Genomic DNA, 23,687 nt, shown 5'->3' with positions numbered 1-23,687 from the left:
GATGCTCGATTGCTAGTTGAACCCTTTCTTAAAAAAAATAATAATATATATATATAGTGAGGATGAGGTGTTAAGGACAATAATACTCCATGTGGTCATAAACTTAATTTGGATATTAGTCACGTTGATCTTTCTCTCCATATATATCAGAACACAAACATCATTTTTACTAATTAAAATTAGTAGGCCATATTGCAAAAGAGTCAGCTACGGGTCAGATCAAAGCGCCGTACTCAATCCAAGTAGCTTTCTCGCAAACAATGGAATGTCAAGCAATAATGCAGTCAGTCACATACCTACCGGTCCATATTACAATTTGGAAAGTAGAATGTGAAACCTTAATAATAGATCTATTTCCAATGAACCCCACTATAAATTGAAGGGAAAAAAAAAGGTAAAAGTTAACTAGAATCCTCACATATTCCATATGTCATGTATTGCCTTTGCATGAATCATAAGAATTAAGAAACACAAAACCCATCATGACGTTTGGTTAATATATTCAAAATCATGATTCAAAATTATTTTTAATTTACGTATTTTTTGTGAGAAAAAATTCTGTAACAAACTACAAACTATAATTCAAATTACGATACGAATCCTTAAACGCACTCTAATAATGGAGACCCCTCTCACAAAACAAACCAATTCTAATTTAGCCTCAGACCCACAAAGGGCCTTTAACAAAAACAGCTTCGTACAACACTATGAAAGTTAGGGAATCACTTTGCAGAATATTTGGTCTAATCAAAGAATGAATTGTACACTAGAAGTTCCCAAAACCAGTCCCTCTAATATACCCAAATTCAGAAAGAAGGAAAAGAAAAAGTTCCAATCAAATGACATCTAAAACTAACTGGTATTATAAAAAGTCGTTTTCCACTGCCAGAAGGAGCATCAAGAGACAAGACTACAATAGAGGCTCATTATTAATTTAGGCATTTGAAATTTAAGCCTCAAACATTGATTGATAAATAAATTAAATGTGCAACAAATTTACGTGAAAGAAACACAAACATCATAGGAGTCCTGAACTAAGAAAAAAAATATCAGCAGTCACATCCTCTAATCATCAGAACTAACAATAATGATAACAAGAAAAAAAAAAAAAAATCCCCAGCAAACGAAAAAACAGCCCTCAAACAGTTACACAAATCAAGAGTCAACAACATAAACACAAGTTGAGCTACACCACTAAATTCTACAAACAAAGTCACAGAGAGATTCACAAGTACTGACAACAGTAAAACGCCTAAGAGAGAAGTAACTCTATTGCTCAACACTGACTTCAGTCAATTGAGTCTTCACCTTAGGAGGCCTTCCCCTCCCCCTAGGCTTCCCGGACGACACCGCTGCCGCTGCCGCTGCACCTGACCCACCAAACCCTCCCGTAGGCTTTGCCATTTTTCTTGGCCGGCCTCTGGGCTTGCCGCTATCCGATGCCAACTTCATTTTCGGGGGCTTAGGTGGAGCATTGGGGTCCTTGGGGGGCCGGCCCCTTGGACGGGCCGGTCCCGAGTAGCTGCTTGGAGACTTTGGTTGCGCATTGGGGTCCTTCGGGGGCCTGCCACGGCCGCGCCTAGGCGGCGCATTGGGGTCGGGCTTCAAGTAGTTGTTTTTCCAGAAAACGAGCTCGCCCGTCTCTTTCATTCTGTTGAGGTGGTGAGAGAGAAGCGCTGAGTGACCCGCAGGTAAGTCACCATAAGTTGATTCAATGTATTTGGAAATTGAGGATTTGTTTGAGCCATTCTGGTCGTTCAATGCCTCAATGGCCCTTAAAATGATCTGCGAAAACGACACAAAACAAAAAACTTTTCCCACCAAAATTTCAACATGGCAAAAACACTCCATAATTCAAACTAACGAAGCTCAATTTCCAGTGGGATTCTTAGTGGTTGAAAAAATGAGGGTTATATAGAAAGGAATTTATTTGGAATGATGAAGAAATCTGAGTTCATTAGTTAATTTATTGTGTTTTCTAACTGGAACGCCGAAAGTGTTGCGAGAAATAACAGAAACAAAAAGGCATAAAACACACAAAGAAAAGAAAATGCATCTTTTCTTGCGTTTCCGATCCCATTAGGGTTTGAAAAAAAAAAAAAAAGGTTCCAACTAAGTACATTTAAGAACTCAAACTTCTAGAGATAATATACGTAATAATTTTTTCCAATATTGTAAATTAAAAAGTGAAATATGCTGAAACTGAGCTAATTACAGCTCAGTTCTGATCAAATCTTAGCCCCCCCCCCCACACACGCACACACACAATTTGTGACCCTCTCAGTCTTTCAGAAAAAAACCCATTTCCTTTCTAATCTTCATTTTTTTTCTCTCTTTCGTTTAATGAAGTACTAAAACTGGAAAAACAAATCAAACAATAACCCACAACTCTAAAATTAATTTTAAAAAAAAAAATCAAACATTCAAAGTTATTTCAATTTCTTTTAAGTTTAAAAATAAAAATAAAACTTGAAAAGAGAGAGAAGATATACCTCGGGATAAGGAGGGAGTGATGGAGGTTTATTAACGTCTCCGGTCGCCATTAAAGTTGCAGAAAGAGAAAGCTGAAGCCTAAAACCAAATCCTCAAAAAAAAAATTAAAAAAAAAATTAAGGCTTTTATATTTATGAGTTAGATTAGAAGAAAAAGAAGGTTTTTTTCTCTTCTCACTTCTCAGTCTGGGAAGTACCCCACAAAAGCCTATTCACCTCCATTGTTCAAATTTCAGACGCAAAACCACTATTTTGATTTGGAATTCGGCCATATAATTTCGCAGCTCGATTTAAAATAAACCAAAACCCAAACACAAAAAGAAAAATACAAAAATAAAAAACAAAAGCTTCTTTCTTTTTATCCACCTTTTTTTCCATTTCTTTTTCGAATAATCGACGGTCAGGATTGATGGAGTTGAAGAAAACGGACGGTGAAGGTTTTGTCCTGCGGGCATCTCGCGGATAGATGACGTGGCAGAAAACAAGATGATAGCCTTTTGGATTAAAATAATTTTGGTGTGGAATTACGGAATCAACCCTGGGAGGAGGGGATTGGTGGGGGGGGGGTTATTATCAGATGGTCCCCTACCCACCAACAAGGAAAATAGGATCGACCAAAATCATATTCTTTAAATGTACGGTCGTAAAATGTCGCAGTTGACCCTGTCGCCTCGTACATGCTCGTCCGCACGTGCTACTTGTTGGGGAACTGGGCCCACAGTCCATTTTACACTGCGGTCTCATTTACTTCTGATCCGTTTATTTTACCGATTCGAGTTTAAAATTTAAGTTTTACTATAATAAAAAGCTCTCGAAAACAGTCACATCTAACTTTTTTGCTATAGTAAAAAGCTCTCACATAAAGTCACATCTCAACTCGAACTAAAAACTCAAATCAACGAACTAAACGGACCCAGATTCACAAATTCGAGTTTTCAATTCAAGCTGAGATGTGACTTTTTTTTAGATTTTTTAGTTATAATAGAAAAAATTAGATATAATATTTTAAAAAAAAAATTAATTGTAAAATCTTAAAATTAAAAATTAAAATCGATGAAATAAACAATGCCTATTATTCTTCTACCCTACACACCAAGATGCTTGTTTTTGAGGTTGACAAACAGGTGAGGGAGTTAATTTAGTACTATGGCATGTTTACTTATCTGTAATCGGAATGGATAGGATTCGGAGTGAACATGAATCAGAGTTAAAATAAGCTGTTTACTTAGGTTTCAGGAATCAGAGTCAGAATCAGTCTCAATTTCATTCATGTGTTTACTTACACTCACAATCGGAATAAATTGTATAAATTTACTTACCTTCCCTTTTAATATATTTTTGTGTGTTGAACTTCAAAAAAAAAAATCGTATATTATGCTAACTATCTTAATATTATGATAACTAATTAGTAATTAGATTTTTTAATCACACTTAATTAATCATCTAAATTATTTTTTCTTAATAAATTTTGAAATAAATTAAAGAAAAAAATATAACGATGAAATAAAATAAGAACACCTCATGACTAAGAATTTTAAGGATGTATCCCTTCTTGAGTTTATCCAGAATGTTATAGAATACACGTAGCAAATCATGCTTCGTTACCAAAATATTAGTGGTGTCATATACTTGATCATCATCTAAGCCATCAATTTTCATCATTTCTTGATACAAGTTGGCTTATAATCTAGCTAGATCATTGTCAGCCGTGAAAAGCACATCAATAAGACCATCTAATTTGTTAGTAGAATTAAAGGTAAAATTGTAATTCACCTTTACTATCAGAATTGAGAGTGCTAATCCGGTGGGGAGTGTGGAGAGTGCTAATCTCATTCTTCAACCCTAAATTGGTATAGGACCCATACATTTTTACTTTCATTCTAAAATTAAAATGGATAAGTAAACATGAGATTGATTCTAATTGTCAATTCTCATTCCTCAAGTAAGCATGCCATTAACGTTTTGTAATTTCAAACATGAAAAATACATTCTTGCTTGCATCGTGAACGTTTATGATGAGTGTTGGATAAAGAATAGGATGGATTGAGATGAATGAACTCCAAACAATATATAAACCATAATGGATTTTGGCAAGTCTCCGTTGTAATAAAAGTTAAGATGATATAAGGTTGGGCGGTTTTAAGAGACGCAGACTGCAATTGAAAACTGTCGCAATTCGTATCAAGACACAACTATTGTTCTTAGTTATAAATTTGTGAAAAACTTTGAACTTCCAAGAGTATAAATAATTTTATTATATTTTTTAAACATAAATAAGCTTATATTTGAGTCCTCTATGTTGGTTGTAATTAAGCGATAACGCAGCGGATTAAATTTTAAAAATTTATACAACCTAGTTAATGAAGCAAAGGCTTAGTTTGGTATTGCTTTTTCCTCCTAAAATCAGCTTATGTTTGTAGCAGAAGCTGATTTTAGTGTTTGGTAAATCTTTTTAAAAGTGATTTTTAAAGAATTTTTTAAGAATTTACAGCCAAAATCAGGAGCAGTCTAAAGACAACTTTAACTTTTAGATTGTGCGGGAATCAACATAGTACAATTAATGAAACTTTTATAATATTTATAATACCCCTAATAAAATTTAAAATTTACAATATTTCCAATCTAAAATTCAGACTCGTAATATAAAATAATATAATATAATATAATAGTAATATTGTAACAAATAATATCATAATTATATTAATAATTCTAATATTAAATATAATAATTAATATAATTAAATATTAATATAATCTTATAATTCTAATATTATTATATATTATAGTGTATTACACACGTTATGGTTATATAATATATTTATTTAATATAATATAATAATGATTATATAATATATTATATTATAATATAGTTAAAATTTTCAATTATATTATAACTGAAATATTAATATTTCTTTTAATTATAATATTATTATATATTATAGTATATTATTATATTCTATATCATAGTTATATAATATATTTAATAATAGTTTTATTGTATTATATTAAATATAATAATAAATATACATTATATTGTAATTATATATATTATATTATAGTGTAATATAATATAGTCATAATTTTTAACTATCCACAATAATTCAACCTCATAATTTACCAAACGCTATTACACTGATTTTGAAATCAGTACAGCTACTATAATTATAGTTGACCAAACACTCAGCTGTTTTTTGTAACAACTGCTTCTTCCTTCAGCACAGTTAAAAGTAATTTTTCCAAAATCTACAGCACTACCAAACTAAACCAAAGTCCACCGAGGTGTTTTTAGAAACCATAAACTCCATCTTGTTCACCAAAGAAGACATGAAGGCACCTTACCCCATCAAAGGCAACCATTGTACTTAGAAGCAAAAATCAGAGGATGTTTGGTAGAGGGATTCGTTTTCTTATTCGAATCATGATTCGTGGTTCACTACAGTATTTTCTCTCACAAAAAATTCATGTAAATCGAAAATAGTTCGAATCACATGGTTTGAATCATTCGACTAAAAGTTATGTTGATTTATGATATAAACACATCTTAAGAGGGTGAGATACTTTATCTCTCTAGCAAACAATTTTTTTTTTTCTCAAATATAAAATCAACACAATGACTTTAATATAACAATAGAAAACCAAAATATCACAATATGATAAGCTCGTTCTGACATACCCACAAACTCATTTAACGTAAAAGTTAGCAAGCAACCTTCATCTCATCCCCTGCCCACTTCCCATAATAGAAAAAGATTGATAAGGCAATAGTTTAAAACAATCGTGTTAAAATATATGACCGTTGTTTAATCTAAATTCGTTAAATGTCCATGACTTAAAATGACGGCCGTCTTCTATTATGCAAGTAAAACTATGTAGAGAGCGCACTTTAGATAAATTTTTTTTTTTTGTGTGTGCAAAAACTGTCACTTTTATCAACGGTTTTAATAAAAAATATCATCAAATATACCACTTTTAATGATGGTTTATGCCAAAACCATGTTAAAGCTCTTAAAATAATTAAAAATATATATTTGTAGCATAAATTTATTTCCTTTCTCAAACAATAATAAATAGTACAAATTCTTTTGCTCATATAATTCATCATCAACTTGAACCATGAAACACATTCACCGTTTACATCAAATCAAAGTTCTTATTCTCCATTTCTGGAGGATGAGATATGTTTTAAGATCAACAGTTTTTTTTTTTTTTTTTTTGGTTAGACCTTTATCTTCATCATTATCTGACCTCTTATATACCTCATTAAGAAAGAAATCGACTCAAATAATTGACCGATAACAATTACTAGTAAACAAGAAGGAAAGGGAACTTCATTATGAAAATTCACTTCTACTTCCGTACCAGGAATGTAGATCAATTTCGTTATATCCTTCAAAGAATCAATGGAAAAAAATAGTGAAGAAGAGAAAAGTAATGTCCATTCTCTTTCTTAATGAAGAAGGGAATGATATGAAAAGACGGATGCTTTGTTAAAGAGGTACAAATAAAGAATGCACAAAGTTAAAAGTAGTAACTTGTAACTTGAAAATGACATATCGGAAGCAAATAAGAAAAACTACAACAAGATTGGATGCTTTAAAATCTTATCAAATAGGTTTACTGTGATAAAAATTTTGCTTCTTTCTGAGGTAAAGCCTATTTGGGGTGGATGGAGCCAGTCCCACTGATTATAAGCCAGTTCCACGGTTTTTGTCAAAACAGTCGTTAAAAAACTCTTATAAATAATCACATTTAACTTTTTTACTACAGTAAAAAACTCTCACATAAAATCAAATATCAATTCGAATTAAAAACTCGAATCAACAAACTAAACGAGCCCTTAATCATTCAATTGCAATTTCAGAGAAAGCATTCATAAGTCTTTGTCATTCTTTTCTTTCTATTCTTTTACCATTTCTTACGAGAAACAATTTATACGAAATGAGAACAATTACAAAACAAGATATAACCATAATAGCATCAAGCATATTTGATACGTAAACTTTTAATTAATTATAAGGAAAGGTTCAAAACTACCGTTTTATAATAATGATATTTCTATTATTAACCTTCTTAATCATAATTGTCCTTTTATTAAAATAATTTAACTTAAAACAACTTTTAAAAGGGCAATAGTGAATAAATAAGGCAATAATGATTTCATCAAAAAAACGAAATGGTTTGACCTAAACAGGGACGAATCATGTGAGCGGTTAATTTAATTAACAATTTTGTCATAAGTGAAACATATTTTATGCACATGTCTTCTAATTAAATTTTTTTTTTAAAAGATAATATGTTACCACTTCAAGAGTCGCTGTCCAACAAGTCTTCTGATGTAGAATCAAGTGCGCAAAATGAGTTGCTTCCAACCGTTATCTAAATTAAAGTTTTATCATTCTCAAATTTTAATCTTAAGCGTTATCTCCTTCTTTATTCATAATCTTTGCATCATATCGCTATCAAATATTATCTTTAAAAACGAGTTAGATAACCAAAAAAAAGTTTTTTTTTTTTTTTTTTTTTTTTTTTTTACAGAATATGACCAGACATATGTTTAAAACTATTAAAAATTTGACATTTTATTGACGAAAATATTAAAGTTGCACTTCCGATAATGTTGAAGGCTAGCTTTGCACCATTTTAAGTTCAAAGGGATAAAGTGAGACGAGCATTATTTTTTAGGGGTTAAATTTGAAATTAATACGAATGAGTTGAAAAAAAAAAAAAAAAAAAAAAAGAAATCCGCGTGAATTGGCCTCCAAAACCCTCGTCTCACAAACGACTGAGTGGTCGGTTTAAAAGAAAAAAGAGGCTGACGCTTCTCTCTCTCTCTGTAATTGAAAACCGCCTTCCTCGAACAAACGACTGAAACCTCTCAGAAAGAAGCCCTAAAATCTTCCCCACTCCACTCCTCCAGTTCTCCTCCTCCGCCGTAGAAGCCCCATATCCATGTCTTTCTCTCTCCTTCCTCTTCATATATAAGAAACCCCCTTACTTTTCTCCATTTTAGTCCATCTCTCTCTCTCATTGTTATTCCCTCTTATCTCAATTCTGTGATTTTCTCAAGGTATTTATCCTCTCTCTCTCTCTCTATTTTCTCTTGCTTCTTTGATTTGGGGCTTTCGTTGACGTTGTTGTTATAATTTGGCATATTTTTCTTCACTGGTGTTGTAGCCTGAAAATTATGTTTTTTCTTGTTGTGATTCGTCTCATAAGTTTGCTCTTTTTTTTTTTTTTGAGATTTGATCACGAATTCTAACGGTTACAGAGATGTGTGCGAGTATGTGTTTTTGTGTGTTCTTTTTTTTTTTTTTGACGCGTGAACTGAACAGGAGGATTAGGGTTTCGATGCGTTTTTGTCTGATCTGATTCTGTCTTCTCTAATTACAAAATTTTACAGATGCGTCTCTTTTTTCGGTTTTTTTTTTCCTTTTTCGTGGTCCTTTTTTCTTTTTTAGGTACTGACGGTGACTAAAATTTTTCCATCTGGGTTTGAATTTGTTAAGAAGCTTGCGATTCCCTTGAATTTTTTTGGATTTTAATGGGTTTTTTTTCTTTAAATAGCTATCTTGCTTAATTAAAGTGAAAAATGCTTATATTATTTTGGAAAGCAGGATGAGTAAATTCTTGGTTGCTAAGGTTATGAGTTTTGTTTCAACTTAGATCCTTGTATGTATTAGTTGCATGAAAGAATTGATACATCGAAACGATGCATAGTGTTGGATTGGTGTCCATAGTGTTTCCATATGATTCGCTAATCACTAGTTTTGATTATGGAGTTACTGATGTTAATGTCTTTTATGTGCAGGCAGGAGGTTTGCTGATTCTTCTTTATTTTCGGAAGTTTTTGACCTCTACTCTTAGTCAATGTCTACTCCTCTGGATATGTCTCTTAATGAGGTGATAAAGAGCAGCAGGGGTAGTGGTAATCGTGATAGAGTTAGAGAAAGGGGTAGGACCCGCCGTGGCCGTGGACCACGTGGGTTCTTTAGTGGTGGAAGAATGACTGGGCCGGTTCGTAGGAACCCTCTCGCTGTGAATGCGCAACCATCTCCTTACACCATTGCCAAGGCAAGCTCGAAACTGTTGATGTTTTATGATATGATATGCATTGAAAAAACCCAAATATTAGAAACTCAAATACGAAGAGGACTGTAATTCTTGGAGAAGCTCAATTTGTGTCATCAGTAAAGCGCTGTCATCTTCCAGTGCATTTGTACCGTTATCTTCGCGATTTATCTGTACTAATGGCTTATTTGGGTTGTTTTTATGAGCACTTTGAGGAGTGGTTATCTGTTCATAAGCTGACGTTTCTTCTTTTCCCAATCTGGACTCTTTTCTGCATTGTTTCATCAGTCCTCCCGCAGAACCAAGAGTTTCCCATGGCGACATGATTTGTTTGAAGATAGTATTAGAGCCGCAGGGATAACAGGCATTGAAATTGGCACAAAATTATATGTTTCCAACTTGGACTATGGAGTGACAAATGAGGACATAAGGGTACAACTTGAGCCTCGTATTTTCGTCTTAAGCGCTTTCTGTACCAAATTTGTTGTAACATTGTCTTGATACGTGACGTGCAACTCAGGAACTGTTCTCTGAGATTGGAGACCTGAAAAGATATGCAGTTCATTATGACAAAACTGGTCGTCCAAGTGTAAGTATTCAGTAGCTGAGTTTTGTTTTTTTTTTTTTTCCCTCCCTGGTCATCATTATGAGTCTTCTACAATTGTGGCCGTAATTGTCTCAAAGCCCTAGAATGTAATTTTGTTCGTCACTACAAGCCATACCTGTCTTAGTTGTCTTTTTTTTTTCACTAGCATATTTTAGAAGGCTTTTTTTTCCCCCTCTTTTGAGAAAAAGAAAATTCTGTTGGTATGTTATGGAGATGAACTGTATCTTTTCATTACATATCTATGGCTATACCTATAACAATTGAAGCATGGATAACTATATTATAGAAGATTAGGTATTTCAGGTGCATGTCAACATGTATTCATTCTGAACATTTGAAGATAAATAGGCACTTTTTAGAACAAAAAAGGTGTCAAGGCACATTCTTGTTTTGCTTTGTTCTCACTTATCTTGAGGAGGTTGGTTTCTAATATGCTTAGCTTAATCTGGGTTATACCTGCTTTCTATTTAGATGGTCCAGCTCACTTTAAGAGCTATAGAGTTATGGCATGGGATTGATATGTTCGTAGGCATAATTAAGAAGTTGTAGATAAGTACATTTTTTTCGTGTTTGTGTTCAATATTATCTGGTTAGATTTAATTGCATATTAGTATCTTTCTTTTTTCGTTTTCTTTTTTTTTTTCACTGCTTTTTTTTTTTCCTGTCAAAGTATTATTATTGTTATTGTTATTGCTTTTGTCTAGCTCTTCTGATTCAAAGTTTGTTTGGTGTTTGGTTGTGTTAGTCTGGTTCGTTCCTTTAATAATCAACTTTCTATTGGGAGAATAATATTGTCCTTTTGTTACAGGGTTCAGCTGAAGTGGTGTATACCAGACGAAGTGATGCATTTGCAGCATTGAAGCGGTACAATAATGTGCTATTGGATGGGAAGCCAATGAAAATCGAGATTGTTGGTGCCAATGGAGAAATGCCTATTTCTGCTCGTGTGAATGTAGCTGGAGTGAATGGAAGGAAGAAGAGGACTGTGGTTATGACGTATGTTCATTTATTTTTTGTTTTTTTACTTATTCATGTTTTATCTTTAATAATTGCTGTAGATTTGATACTTCGTTAGGTTGCAGAATTTTTGGATCTTTGTGTCGGAGTGGTGGCTACTGGAATTTTTTTTTAATTTATTTATCAAGTCAATAATTTAGTGCCCTCTTTACCTGGCTACTATTTTATCTGCAACGTTGGTGGTTTCTCTTATCTCTAAAATGAAACAAAGAGATAGTGTCAATTGAGGAAAAAGCGACATTAATCATCTGAATTAAATGAGGAAGAAATGCCTTCATTCCTAATAGGTATTGCGAAGGTTTCTTGGGGGCTAGTTTTTAGTAATGAGTCCTCTTTTCTTAAAATTTTTGGAGAGACCAACAGTATCATTTGAAATTTTGAATGACATAGGCAGTAAGCTAAGTTCGTCTACATCAGGGTTTGTTGTTTAACACTCGAAGTTGGAACTGTTTGTTTCTGCATCTGTTTATTTTGATCTAATTTATTAGTCACAAAGTGTCGTCTTTACATTATTTCTTGAATAATATGTGCTCATTTGATTGAAATATCAGTCTGTCCCATCTTTTGGTGACTCTTTGGTTCTTTTTTGCATTTTTTCCCCCCCTTGCACCTGAGAGACTATTTTTATTTATATTAAGTTGTGATGCTTCATTATAGGAAAAAAATTGATGCTTTAGGAGTTGCAAGTTAAAGATGTTAGCTATATGTGCATACACATCTTTCTTACACTTGGAAGTTGTGCAGGTCTGGACCTGGACACATTGGTGGCTCTGCGTTGGTTAATCGTGGTTCCGGGTAACTATTTGATTTTATTTTTGAATAGTTTGTAATTTTATAGTTGTTGGCCTGCTTTTCTAGATGTCTCTGAATTACCTTGTACATTTCACATCACGTTTTGGACGGAATAAAATAATAATCCTAATAATAATCTAAAGATTGGAAATATTATTGGGCTGCCTTTGTCTACTGACATTATAGTAGAACTTTTAGGCATCCATGGTAGTAAATAACTGAACGTAGGAACCAGTCTTACTGTTAGCTCCTAGTTACAGGGAAAAAAATGAATCAGATGTTAAATCATGTAGTGATAGCTACGAGTAAAAAAAAAAAAAACACGCAGATTTTGGCTTTTTCTGCGATGACCTATTCTTGGCCGGTGTTTAAAGCTCTATATCAACTCTTAGCTTAGCAATTTTTCTAAGAGATATTCCTTTCTAGATTATTTTTTCAGTTACTTCCCTGTTTCTGTAATGCATTTGATTTTATCAAATTGTTTTTTTTCCCTCTCGATGACTGTTATATCCCTGCATCTGTCATACCTCTAGGACTGTGTAAATTGGGTTCAACATGTGGCATTTTGATTGGATTTTGTAATTTAAAATAAAAGAAGAGAAAAGGGTATCTGTAGCAAACTGGAACAATTGGAATTATTAATCTGTAAGTGAAGGATGAATCTGTTCTTAGATCACAGTAGCCAACTGTGGATTTGCCGCAGGCACCTGACAAGTGAACCATGTAATATGCTTATTGTTTTTGCGTCTAGTTTGGTTTAGGAGCTGAATGTGACCGTGTGTATCTTTCTTTGGTACAAATTTATTTAAGCTCAAAAACAGCTTTGTGTGTCTCTGGTTGAGCTAAGACGTCCAGAAACTTGGTCACGTTAATGAGTCACTTGTGAATTGAAGGGAAACTTTATTGAGTCTGTCATTGTGCTTAGTTGGTATACAAACTTTTGAGCTTAGTTTCACTAGCACACAGGTCTAACTTGCTAAAATCAAAGGGAAACTTGAGTCACTCTTGTGCCTAGTGGGTTTGGCCTCTAAAAAAGTGGCTTCGACTACTGCTGTTTATTTCTGTGGTTGTTGCTTTTAAATTCCAGTAATTGTGATAGCTTTTTGGTGTCTGTTTGGCAGTGCTGCTGGATTTTCCAGTCAGAGGGGTCGTGGTGGACCAAGGAGTGGCCGTGGTCGTGGTGGAGGAAGACGAGGACGTGGACGTGGACGTGGACGTGATCGTGACCGTGGTCGTGGTCGCGGCGACGGCGGTAGCGGCGGCGGCAGTCGTGGAAAGAAACATGTTGAGAAGTCTGCAGATGAGCTTGACAAGGAATTGGATAACTACCATGCGGAGGCAATGCAAACATCCTGAAGTTTTAGGCTGCGAAACTTGTTGCTAGTATGGATCAAATATTTAGATATGATAGCTGTACAAAGTTGCCATTGCTGTTGGTGCATTTGACTCGTGGCTTTCGGTGGTTTTCATTCTAGATAAAAGTAAAAGTTTTTTAGGGGTAAAAATGAAGCTGTTGGGTTATTTTCAAATGATGGTTTGCTCTCGGGCGTTTTTCGGGTGTGTATTATCTTCATGCTTTCATTGTTCTATTCATATTATTTTTATTTAGGTAAAAAGTTTGAGTTAAATGTCTCGTGTATTTGCAATTGCATGATGAGATGGGACTACGCCTTCCTTCCTAAGAACAGCTCAAATATCCCTTGGAATTTATGATTGGGATAAAATCACGAATTGATGGGTATGGGATTGTGACAGAGTGTGCCCTGGAAACTAACCAATGATTTTTCTCTTGTACCTTCTGGTTTATTTATTTATTTTTATTTGTTATTATTTTGTTTAATCAATTCTAGCTCGTGCCCTCGAATTAGGCTGCTGTTTTCTATGCTATGAGATGTTAAATAGATCATACTCAGAAAGAGAATTCAAAATATCAAATGAACCAAGAATGACTCATAAATTTCTTCATCTAATGACTTGGGGCAGTAATGTCCTGCATTTTTTTAGGAGAAATAAAGTACGAAATACCCTCGTTTTATTTACTACAATGATATAGGAGATGTTTATTTTTTATATTCGTCTTTGATTCTGAATCATGATTTATGATTTTTTACAGTGTTTTTTTCTTATAAAAAACACATAAAATGAGAATAATTTGAAATCATAATTGTAAATCTATGAATCAAACGTCTACTAAAATATTTTTCGCGCATAATTTGATTCACTATAGATAGTGACTTGCGCCCAAGGACCCTCCAGCTAAAATTATAGCGTTGTAGAAAGGCACTAGCGAGTCAATCAGCAACACCAGCAAGGAAAATTTTGGAAAGTTGGCTGCCTTAAATGCACCGGATATTTGAATGTGCGAATTGGTGATTGTACAATGGGGGCTCTCAATACTCTTACTGTCTTACATATAGGTTTATAAATTAAATTAAGTTGGATATAAATTTTGATCACTTAGGCTTCGTTCACTTTATCGATTTGAGTTTTCAGTTTTAGATTTTTACAGTAAAAAGCTCTCAGAAAATGTTATATCTATCTTTTTTTGCTATAGTGAAAAGCTCTAAGAAAATGTCACATCTCAACTCAAATTAAAAACTCGAATCCGCGAAGTGAACGAGGTCTTAGAGCCCGTTTAGTTCGCTGATTCGAGTTTTTAATTCGAGTTGAGATGTGATTTTATGTGAGAGCTTTTTACTGTAACAAAAAAGTTAAATGTGATTGTTTGTGAGAGCTTTTTACTATAGCAAAACTCGAATTCTAAACTCGAATCAGCGAAATGAACGGGCCTTAGTTGTCTACTTTACATCTTATAATATACCCTTTTTTTTTTTGAAGTGAAAACTCATAATATACTATTTGAACATTTGACTCCGTTTGTAAGGGATTATAGGTATGTTTGTATTAGATTCTTTTTTTTTTTTTTTTTTGAGAGAAGTCATATTAAGTTTTTATATAAAATCATTTTTAATTAGCAAAAAAATTATAAAATCATTTTTATTTCAAACACCTTCAGATAAATGATAATGTATAGTATTTTTTCTCATAAAAAATATACATAAATTAAAAATAATTTTGAATCATAATTTTAAATCTGTGAACCAAACATTCACTCCATCACTCTCTGCAGCGATATCAACCGGTTCGTGCCCCTGGATCATTTATCTACCATTTTCTTTTTACGTGAGTAAAACAAATAGGATTGATATGGAGCTATTTTTTATATATGGGCGTTATGAACCCATGTTTAGTATATTTATGAAGACCTTTTGAAATACCCATGTGGAAGGATCTTATTTCAACGCCGTCTGATTTTAATCGGATGGCTGAGAATGCATTCCTATCATCCACCCACTCTCGAGTGCAATAGGATTATAGGAGCACCCATCATTGAATTTCCCATTTTGAAGAACATTACGAAATGCCACAAACTTAAAAGGTTAAAAGAAACAACTTTTGCAAAGTACAAGAAGAATTTCAATTTTCATACATCGTTAAGAAGTATATACGCAACAAATGCACACTATAGTTCGCAAATGGATAAGACAAAAAAAAAAAAAAAAGACAAACGAACTGACACTCACAAATGAATATATATCCTGTAATTCTGTTTTTCCTCTATACTGGCGATTTCTCATTATGGGCAACAGAGCCGGGTTTCTGTTATTTTGACAACATCGATACATGATATAATGTACAAATTCTAGCATTTTCAAAATAATGGTTAACAAAAGGCAGGGACGAATTATGAAACACTCATGGGATGTTTGTTTCATATATTCGTCTATAATTCTGAATCCATGAACCAAACGTCTACTCAATTCCTATCTTCAGACTTCAAGCAGGAAAATCATGGAGGAAAATAAAATAAAAATGGACAGGAGATGCTATTGATTTGGAGCATTAGCATCTCTGTTCAGTTGCAGATTTCCAGATCGATTTTTCTTAAAAAGCTTCTCAACTACTTCATCCCAGTTTGTCGTCCCCCGACTTGACTTTGAGGCGCTTTCTTGGGCGTCGTCATTCCGACTATCAGACACTTCTGTGTTTTGCTCATTGAGTGGTTCCTCATCTGTGGCCACAGCGTGAGGTACATTCAAACTGACAGCCCTTTCTAATGCATCTTTGTGCTCCTTTTCAATGGTTTGCAACCTCTCGAGTTTCTGTACTATTGGAGGCGTGGTTACAGTCCCAGCACAACTTTCCTTCATTCTCTGAAGAGCAATTAAATGATTTATCAGTAATTTAAGCTACAGTAGAGAACCAAACACCTAATCAATAACACTGAAAATCTCAAGTAAATTTCTTTCTATTATCCATTTTGTTCCACAGATAGGAAACTAAAAAAACCTCTGTATATCTGTTGGTTTAAAAGGGAACTGAGAGATAACTAATTCTAAAACGAACTATACATACACATACCTAATTCTAAAAGGTCACCATGGTGTGTTTTTATATTTGCATCAGAAACATTAGAATCAATTTGAAATGAGGGACTGGATACCCAGTTACACTTCTTTTCAAGGAGAAATAATGAAGAAAAGATATTACTAGTCGTACATTAACACAAGTAATTTGACTTACTTCTAAAGCCTTCTCCGCTTCCCTTTCTATCCAAATAATTCCATGATCAGATGTGGCGTTGCATGACAAGACAATATGTTCAAATCTCCCATCAACAGGAATGGCAGTTCTGACCTCTGGAGGATATCTCCCACACCTGCATAAAAGCATCCAGAAGTTCAATCACCCAAATAAACTTAATTCTTAATTAGCATCATACCACTTATGTCTTTAAGAGAGAATATTAAAGGAATGCTGTAAACTCTATTCCAAGTCAAATGAATCTAAACAGTTTTTATCTTCAAGCGAGGAAGAACAAAAGAAAATATTTCCAATTTTCTTCTGCTTTTTGCAAATGCTAATTGCTAGATGAGCCACATAATTTGAAACCTTCGTGCATGTTCACAGACTACACGCTCGGACCCTAAAGCAAGCATGACACTCTACTCTCTAGTGTGCTAATGCAAGTATGACGATAAGAAAGAAGCTTGGGATCCTGATAAATCGATTGAACTTCACATCAAGCAACCTCAAATTGGAAATTGGGACTATCATCTATCGGTAGAAATCTCAATCTTATGATTGACAAAACTTGTAAACTTGGAAATTGTACCACAGGAAATAAACGAGCACACATCTATTGATATCGCAATTCCACAGGAAATAACAAAACAATATTGTATCAAACTACTTGTCCTCTTGTAGTTGGATCTCCAAGTTTTTGGAATGCTCCAAATTCCACTTGAGCATTTCTTATTCTTTTTCTTCAATTAGAAAAGTGAATCAGAAGACCAGTACAAGATAATTGATATCGCAAAAGACTTAAGTGCAGCGAATGTTCTGGGGAAAACAGAACCAGTAGATATACTTCATGAGAAAGAGCAACTACCACTTACCAGAGACTAAAATTTTCTCCTAAATAAGTTAAATTTTTTTTTACAACTTGGACAAGGGATAAGTAAATCCTTCTCAACATCACTTCATCTAAGTCTAAGGTCAAATAAACATAACATTAGTAATTGCTAGTTCTTTTAAAACTAGACACTAAGAATGAGAGCATTATTTGAACACACAAGATGACTATGATCTCATGGCCCCATTTGTAAATCACCATATCAGTCCTTTCCTTAATTGGCAAACTTTTAACAGTAACATAACATAAGTCGTGAAAAATTTTCATCTAAAGAAACATATAAAAACATTCATACAAACAAAATAGAAAAGTTCAACGCCTTGCTACCTGCAAAACTTTCGCTCAACAATATGGTACATTCTTCCAGGTGCATAAAGTCTCCTTGGATCTCGAAGTTTTCTACCTTCTGGTATGAAGGTATCCCTCAAACAAACCAAAAATAACAAGCAGGGCAAGCTGTCCAAAGCATCAATGCGCTCCAGTAAATCTAAAAATTATATAGATATTTGCTTAATAAAGCAACCAATTAAAGGCCTGATGCAGTCATTCAGACATCATAGAAGCATACTAACCAAAATATGGACTTGAATATATCTTCTAATGGAGTGGCTGTTCTTGGTAAGAAATCATCCTGTGCAAGAAAAAAAAGATCACTAAACAAGATAGCCAGAGATGATCTCCAAATTTTACTAGCAAAGAAAGAGACTAAAGCATACTCATTTTAGTTCACTTTTTGTTTCACTTTTGCCCTCGAAATTTTACTCATATCGAAGATTAGTTCAAGTAAAAAAATTCTATCCAAATCTCGCACAAAAAACTCTTAGGCCAAAGACCTTTATCTCGAAAAGAAAAGGAAAAAACAAGTTTATTATCTGTTTATCACTTATCAGCTGATACTTCAGTTCATCTTTCTTTCACTTTGACCATCACTAATTAAATCTCAAATAGTAAATTGTCAAAATTGAAAATTGAAAAACAAAACTCAAAAATCGATAAAGTTAATCCAACTGAGAGAATAAAAAATTATCAGTGATTCATTTTCACAGACAAGCAAAGGAGTAAGAATGTTTGTCTCACCTGCAAGACAATGGAGTGTATAACGTCGGCATACTTGACGGCCAAATTGAGCGACATACACCTGGCCGGAGCAATCGTGTAGCAGCGAACCTTACTCCTCGGAATCCCTCCCAACCGGTCTCCATGATTCACCACGATCACCGTGAGAAGCGCGGCGACGCCGGACCCTAACGAGTGTCCGGCGAAAACCATCCGGTAGTCGGAGCCGTGATCGAGCCACAAGCGCTTGAGCGTCTCGGACTCCTCATTGAGGAGCCAAATCGCCGACTTGAGAAGGCCGTGGTGGACGAAGCCGCCGTCGAACATCTGCATCCCGAGGCGGTTGTTGAGGAGGAGCTTGTAATCGCTCTCCTTGGCGAGGTTGAGGCCACGAATGGCGAGGACGATCTCGCGGTGGTCGTGGTCGGTGTAGATGAGGTAAGGAGGGGACTGGCCTAGGGTTTGCTCGTAGGTGACGCGTTTGATGACCCAATCGGGGTTGAGGCGGTAGCCGCCGGCGGGAGGGAACTGAGGATTGCGGAGATCGGGCTCGTAGACGGCGAGGATGAGGCGGCAGATGTGGGGGACGGGCTCAAACTCGTCGGCGGTGGGGCAGGGCCAGGCGGCGCTGTCGTCGGAGCCAACGTATGTGCAGCGCTTCCATGCCCAACGCATGCAGCCGAGGATCACCACGCACTCTACTCCGCATGATACGGACATTGTTGGAGCAGAAGAATCAGCTTGAGGTTGTGGTGTTGGCGGAGGAGTGGGAGGTCGGTCATCTCATGCCACGGCCATGGCCTATGCTTGCAGTGCCAGTGAGGCTTATGCTTTCTCTTTCTAGAGAGAGAGAGAGAGAGAGAGAGAGGGGGGGATTCTAGAGAGAGAGAAGTGTTGTCGTCGCGTTCACGTGGGTGGGGACTGACGCTTGGGGAATATGATTTGGTTTCTCTTTCTTTATTTATTTATTCTCTTTTTATTCTTTAGTTGTTCCGCCAGGCGATAGTTTGGCTTTGGCTTCTGTGTGTATGACGCCACAGCAATTACAGCGCTGTCATCAGCCAAATTTGCGTATTATTCGATAAAATATTAGCACTATTTTAGCAACAAAAAAAAATTGTATTAGTACCATTTTTTTTTTTTTTTTAAAGTTATAAACCACACGTGAGGAGAAGACAAATTGACCATAAATACTTTCAAAAGTAAGTGACACCAACGATTTCAGTGATAATGTCTACGTGGATTTTTGATTCATACATTTAAAATTATAATTTAAAATTATAGTTTAAAATTATTTTTAATTTATGTGTATTTTTTATGAGAAAAAAATATAATAATGAGTCACGAATCATGATTCGACTTATGATATGAATCTTCATATTAAACACTTCATAAATAATTGCTACTGAAAGTAACTTACAGACAAATACACTTAACGTAACGTTTAGTTCATAAATTTAGAATCAATAGTTTATGATTCTAATTTTTAAAATTTAAATTTTTTATAAGAAATGAATGCTGTAAAAATTAAGAATTATAATCTTAAATCAAATTAGAATTTTCTAAACAAACAGAACATTAATATCTATTTATAAAATATACTTACATTATTATTTATAATTTTAATGTTTAAAATTTAAAATTTTTATTAAAAAACATTGTCGTATAATTATAGATTTAAATCTGAATATACAAAACAAGCATGTCCTTAACCACTTTCAGTATATCTCACTCTCTATTAATATGGGACTCATTTTGGTAGCAATTGCATTTTGTTTTAATAAAATAACACATAAAAACAGAAAATTCACGGAGATTATACTAGTTTGGTTCGTGGGCAGCAAGAGTAGTTGTGTCTTATTTTCTCTTTGAAATTACGTGTTTGTTAGTTTTGCTTAAAGTTGAGGTCTTTGATATATTATTATTAGGGAGAAAGAGAAAAATATGTCAAGACTTGAGATGAATTAAAATTAATAGGCTAATAGTTTACATAAATTAATAAATAGGTCAAATTACTGTTTTCGTCCATAACTAGTTTGGTTATGAATCATAACTTAACAAATTATTGTCTATAATTGTCCATAACTTATCTGGCTATGAACCATAACTTGACAAGTTTATCTATAACTTATCTAGTTATAAACCATAACTTGACAAGTTATGACCTATTAATTTCTATAACTAAAAATTAACCTATATACTTTCTTAAGCTTTTTATATTGACCTATTTTTTACTATTTCTCCTATTATTATTGGGTTCTAACCCAAAGGCTGTATATCTGAGATTTACAATGGAACAATATTATTATATTATTATAAAGTATAAACGCAAAGAAGCCAACTAATTCCGACGAAATCAATGATCAAGTCAATAACAAGTAATTAATTAAAAAACCAATTATCATTTATAACGAGTTTTATAAGCATAAAGCACCGTTAATATCTAAACATTTATTTATCTTTTTTTTTTTGATAGTTTTGATCCATAATATTATAAGAATGATGATGAATTACAAAAAAATTCATCAAAGATAATCGTGCATTTATTATGATGACTTGAAGTTTTACTAAATTAATTACATCTAAAAAACAACGTTCTCTTAATTGTTGTTAAAAACCCTTAAGAATTTGAACATTTTACTTTTAATATAGTTATCTCTGCAAGATTTTCAGTTATATATGCGATATAGATGTACATCTTAAAAATCCTCTCTCACCTTAGTGTTAAGGACCAAAAAGCAAGTAATCTCTGAAAAAAATAACATAATAAATAAAATAAAACTAAAAATAAAAGTGTCATAATGTTCATAATTCATGGATTAACCATGCGTTTTTTTTTCATATACAATGAGGTTGAATCCGCAACCCTCACCTAAATCTCATCCCACCCCCTAATGCCACTAGATCATGGAATAAGGTCGGCAATATAAGTCACGATACGACTCGAAAACGACATGAATTTTACGGGTTAGAGTTGAGAAAAAAAAAATGTTCGGGTCAGAATTGGGTCGACCTGAAATTGACACGAAAAATACAGGTCAATTTCAGGTTGGACTCGCCTAACCCGAACACGATACGAAACTCGTAAAAAACTAAAAAAATACATATATTTTTCATTACATATTTTAAATTTTATTATGAACTTGTGATATCATGATAGTTAAACTCAAAATCTTATACTATTATTTGCTTTAATTTCAATGGATGTTATTGTAATTTAGTGTGTTATGAATTTTAAATTATTTCTAATATGTAAAAAACTAAATAAAAGTATACAATTTTCGTGTTAATTTCATATTCACAGGTCAATTTCGTGTCACGGGTCATTTTTAGGTCGTGTCATGTCAACTCGTAAAGTGGTCGTGTCGTGTTCGTGTCGCGGTTTTTAAAAAATTTCGTGTCATGGGTCGTGTTCGGGTTGACTGTAAATTTTTAAAAAACGATCAAAACACGACACGAACACGACACGTGACACGAATTGCCACACTATTAATAAAAAAAGAGTTTTTTTTTTCTTTTTTTTAAATGGAAAATAAAAATAAACTGAGATCTGATTTGTGAGGAAAAAGAGTTCCAAACACTAGCTCTAAACACAGCTGAACCATCAAAAGGAAAGAAAACACATATTCTTCCTCTCAAGTATACACACACACACATATATATATATATATATGTATGTATATCGCTTTCGTTTATTTTTACTTTTTCCAGAATGAATATTCTTACCCAACAACAGAAAACTTTGGAAAATCCTAACCAAAGCAAGAAAAATTTAGAGAATAAAGTTTGATAAAAAGGATAATTGAGAGAAGAAAGAAGAGCAGCTGAACTGCTTTTAAAAGCAAAATCAAATTACAGATAGCAATTAGCTAGGAGAGCTTGCTTACCTTTACGCTTTGCCTGTGATCCAACTTAATTATTATTAATTCACAAGCTTCACCAAATTAATAATCTCCATAACGAGAACCTCGTTGATTATAATATTATTGTCTCTGAACAATGCAGTTTTGTCTGGAAGAGACGTACATATTTATACTATATATTATAGATATATCGACAAGAAGTTGAGATGCTTTGAGTCTGCCATTTTACAGGTTTTTTTTATTTATTTATTTGTAGTCTTTTCATTCCTTAATAATATTCTCCTCTATTTGAAGAAATTTCGTTATAAAAAAAAATGACAAGAAAGAAACCAAATAACGCAAGAAATATTCCCATTTCCAACAACATTCCTTTTTGTTTAATTTTTCTCGTTTGGTGTCTTACTTTCTTTGTAAAGCGCGTATTTTGAAGAATTTAAGAGACGAGGGGAACAAAAACAAAAGTCAGAAAAAAAAAAAACAAACAAATTATGGCAAATGCATGAACGGAATAAAGAAATTTGATGCTGCCAAGGTGCCTTTATTTCTCGCTGTTATTTCCGCCATTCTTTCCCTGCTTTTAACAAGAACACTTATCTTACTTTTCTTTTGGGCTAAATTAATGTTAAAAAAATCCGTTAAATTAATGTTAAAATGGTTTTTTTTTTTCATCGATAGAAAGTTGGATGAACTTTTTAACAATTTGATTTAAGATTACAAATAGTTATGTGTCGAACGTTATAAATTTTTAAAATAGACATTTACAAATCATGTCATTGAAAATTAATCCAATGACTAAAACATTAGATCCTAGCAGAATGAAAATAGAACTGTTTTTAATATAGAAGTTTCCGATTTAAAATTTTAAAATGGCCAAAACTTAGTTTAATGACTCAAATCATATTGCTACAGTATTTTTTTTCAAATAAATTCAAATTTAGTTTTTTTATTACAGTATTTTTTTCTCACGTACATAACTCAAGTCATTACTTGAGTTGTGTAAAACATTAGATCCTAGCAGAATGAAAAAAGAACTGTTTTTAATATTGAAGTTTCCAATTTAAAATTTTAAAATGGCCAAGAATTAGTTATGGCATTGTTCATTTCACGACTCAAATCATAACTCAAGTCATATTATTATTGTATTTTTTTCTCAAATAAATTCAAATTCAATTTTTTTATTGCAGTATTTTTTTTTCACATACATAACTCAAGTCACGACTTGAGTTGTGTAAATAAACGCACTCTATGTGTTTTTATTAAAATGTTCCAAGGATTTTTTTCAAAAAAAAATTGAGGTATCAATTTAAATTTATAAAA

General features: G+C 33.4%; 3 protein-coding genes across 4 annotated transcripts; 1 reads left to right on the top strand and 2 right to left on the bottom strand.

The window, feature by feature from the left end:
• Nucleotides 1-982: 982 nt before the first annotated feature.
• On the bottom strand, nucleotides 983-2,797 carry LOC21409814 (HMG-Y-related protein A). Of its 2 annotated transcripts, XM_010110690.2 has the most exons (3): nucleotides 2,671-2,797; nucleotides 2,493-2,571; nucleotides 983-1,785 (listed from the first exon to the last, which is right to left on the bottom strand). In XM_010110690.2, exons 1-3 carry the CDS (start codon nucleotides 2,712-2,714, stop codon nucleotides 1,270-1,272), a joined length of 639 nt encoding a protein of 212 aa, XP_010108992.1. In that variant the 5' UTR covers nucleotides 2,715-2,797; the 3' UTR covers nucleotides 983-1,269. The 2 variants fall into 2 exon arrangements, 1 of the variants encoding a protein (XP_010108992.1); XR_002903313.1 differs by having other exon boundaries at nucleotides 1,706-1,811; nucleotides 2,493-2,748.
• Nucleotides 2,798-8,281: 5,484 nt separating this feature from the next.
• On the top strand, nucleotides 8,282-13,603 carry LOC21409813 (THO complex subunit 4D). Its single transcript, XM_024173789.1, has 7 exons — nucleotides 8,282-8,558; nucleotides 9,300-9,562; nucleotides 9,848-9,991; nucleotides 10,080-10,148; nucleotides 10,975-11,162; nucleotides 11,928-11,978; nucleotides 13,097-13,603. Exons 2-7 carry the CDS (start codon nucleotides 9,359-9,361, stop codon nucleotides 13,329-13,331), a joined length of 891 nt encoding a protein of 296 aa, XP_024029557.1. The 5' UTR covers nucleotides 8,282-8,558; nucleotides 9,300-9,358; the 3' UTR covers nucleotides 13,332-13,603.
• A 1,975-nt stretch (nucleotides 13,604-15,578) lies between these two features.
• On the bottom strand, nucleotides 15,579-22,472 carry LOC21409812. The gene is made up of 6 exons (XM_010110688.2): nucleotides 22,395-22,472; nucleotides 18,529-19,558; nucleotides 18,024-18,082; nucleotides 17,779-17,907; nucleotides 16,560-16,695; nucleotides 15,579-16,189 (listed from the first exon to the last, which is right to left on the bottom strand). The coding sequence occupies exons 2-6, from the start codon at nucleotides 19,225-19,227 to the stop codon at nucleotides 15,863-15,865; spliced, it is 1,350 nt and encodes a 449-aa protein (XP_010108990.1). The 5' UTR covers nucleotides 19,228-19,558; nucleotides 22,395-22,472; the 3' UTR covers nucleotides 15,579-15,862.
• Between the last annotated feature and the right edge of the window lie 1,215 nt (nucleotides 22,473-23,687).

The sequence above is a fragment of the Morus notabilis genome, unplaced genomic scaffold (genome assembly GCF_000414095.1).
Source record: "Morus notabilis unplaced genomic scaffold, ASM41409v2 Scaffold518, whole genome shotgun sequence".
NCBI classification, from domain to species: domain Eukaryota; kingdom Viridiplantae; phylum Streptophyta; class Magnoliopsida; order Rosales; family Moraceae; genus Morus; species Morus notabilis.
This window is presented reverse-complemented; position numbering and strand designations above follow the sequence as displayed.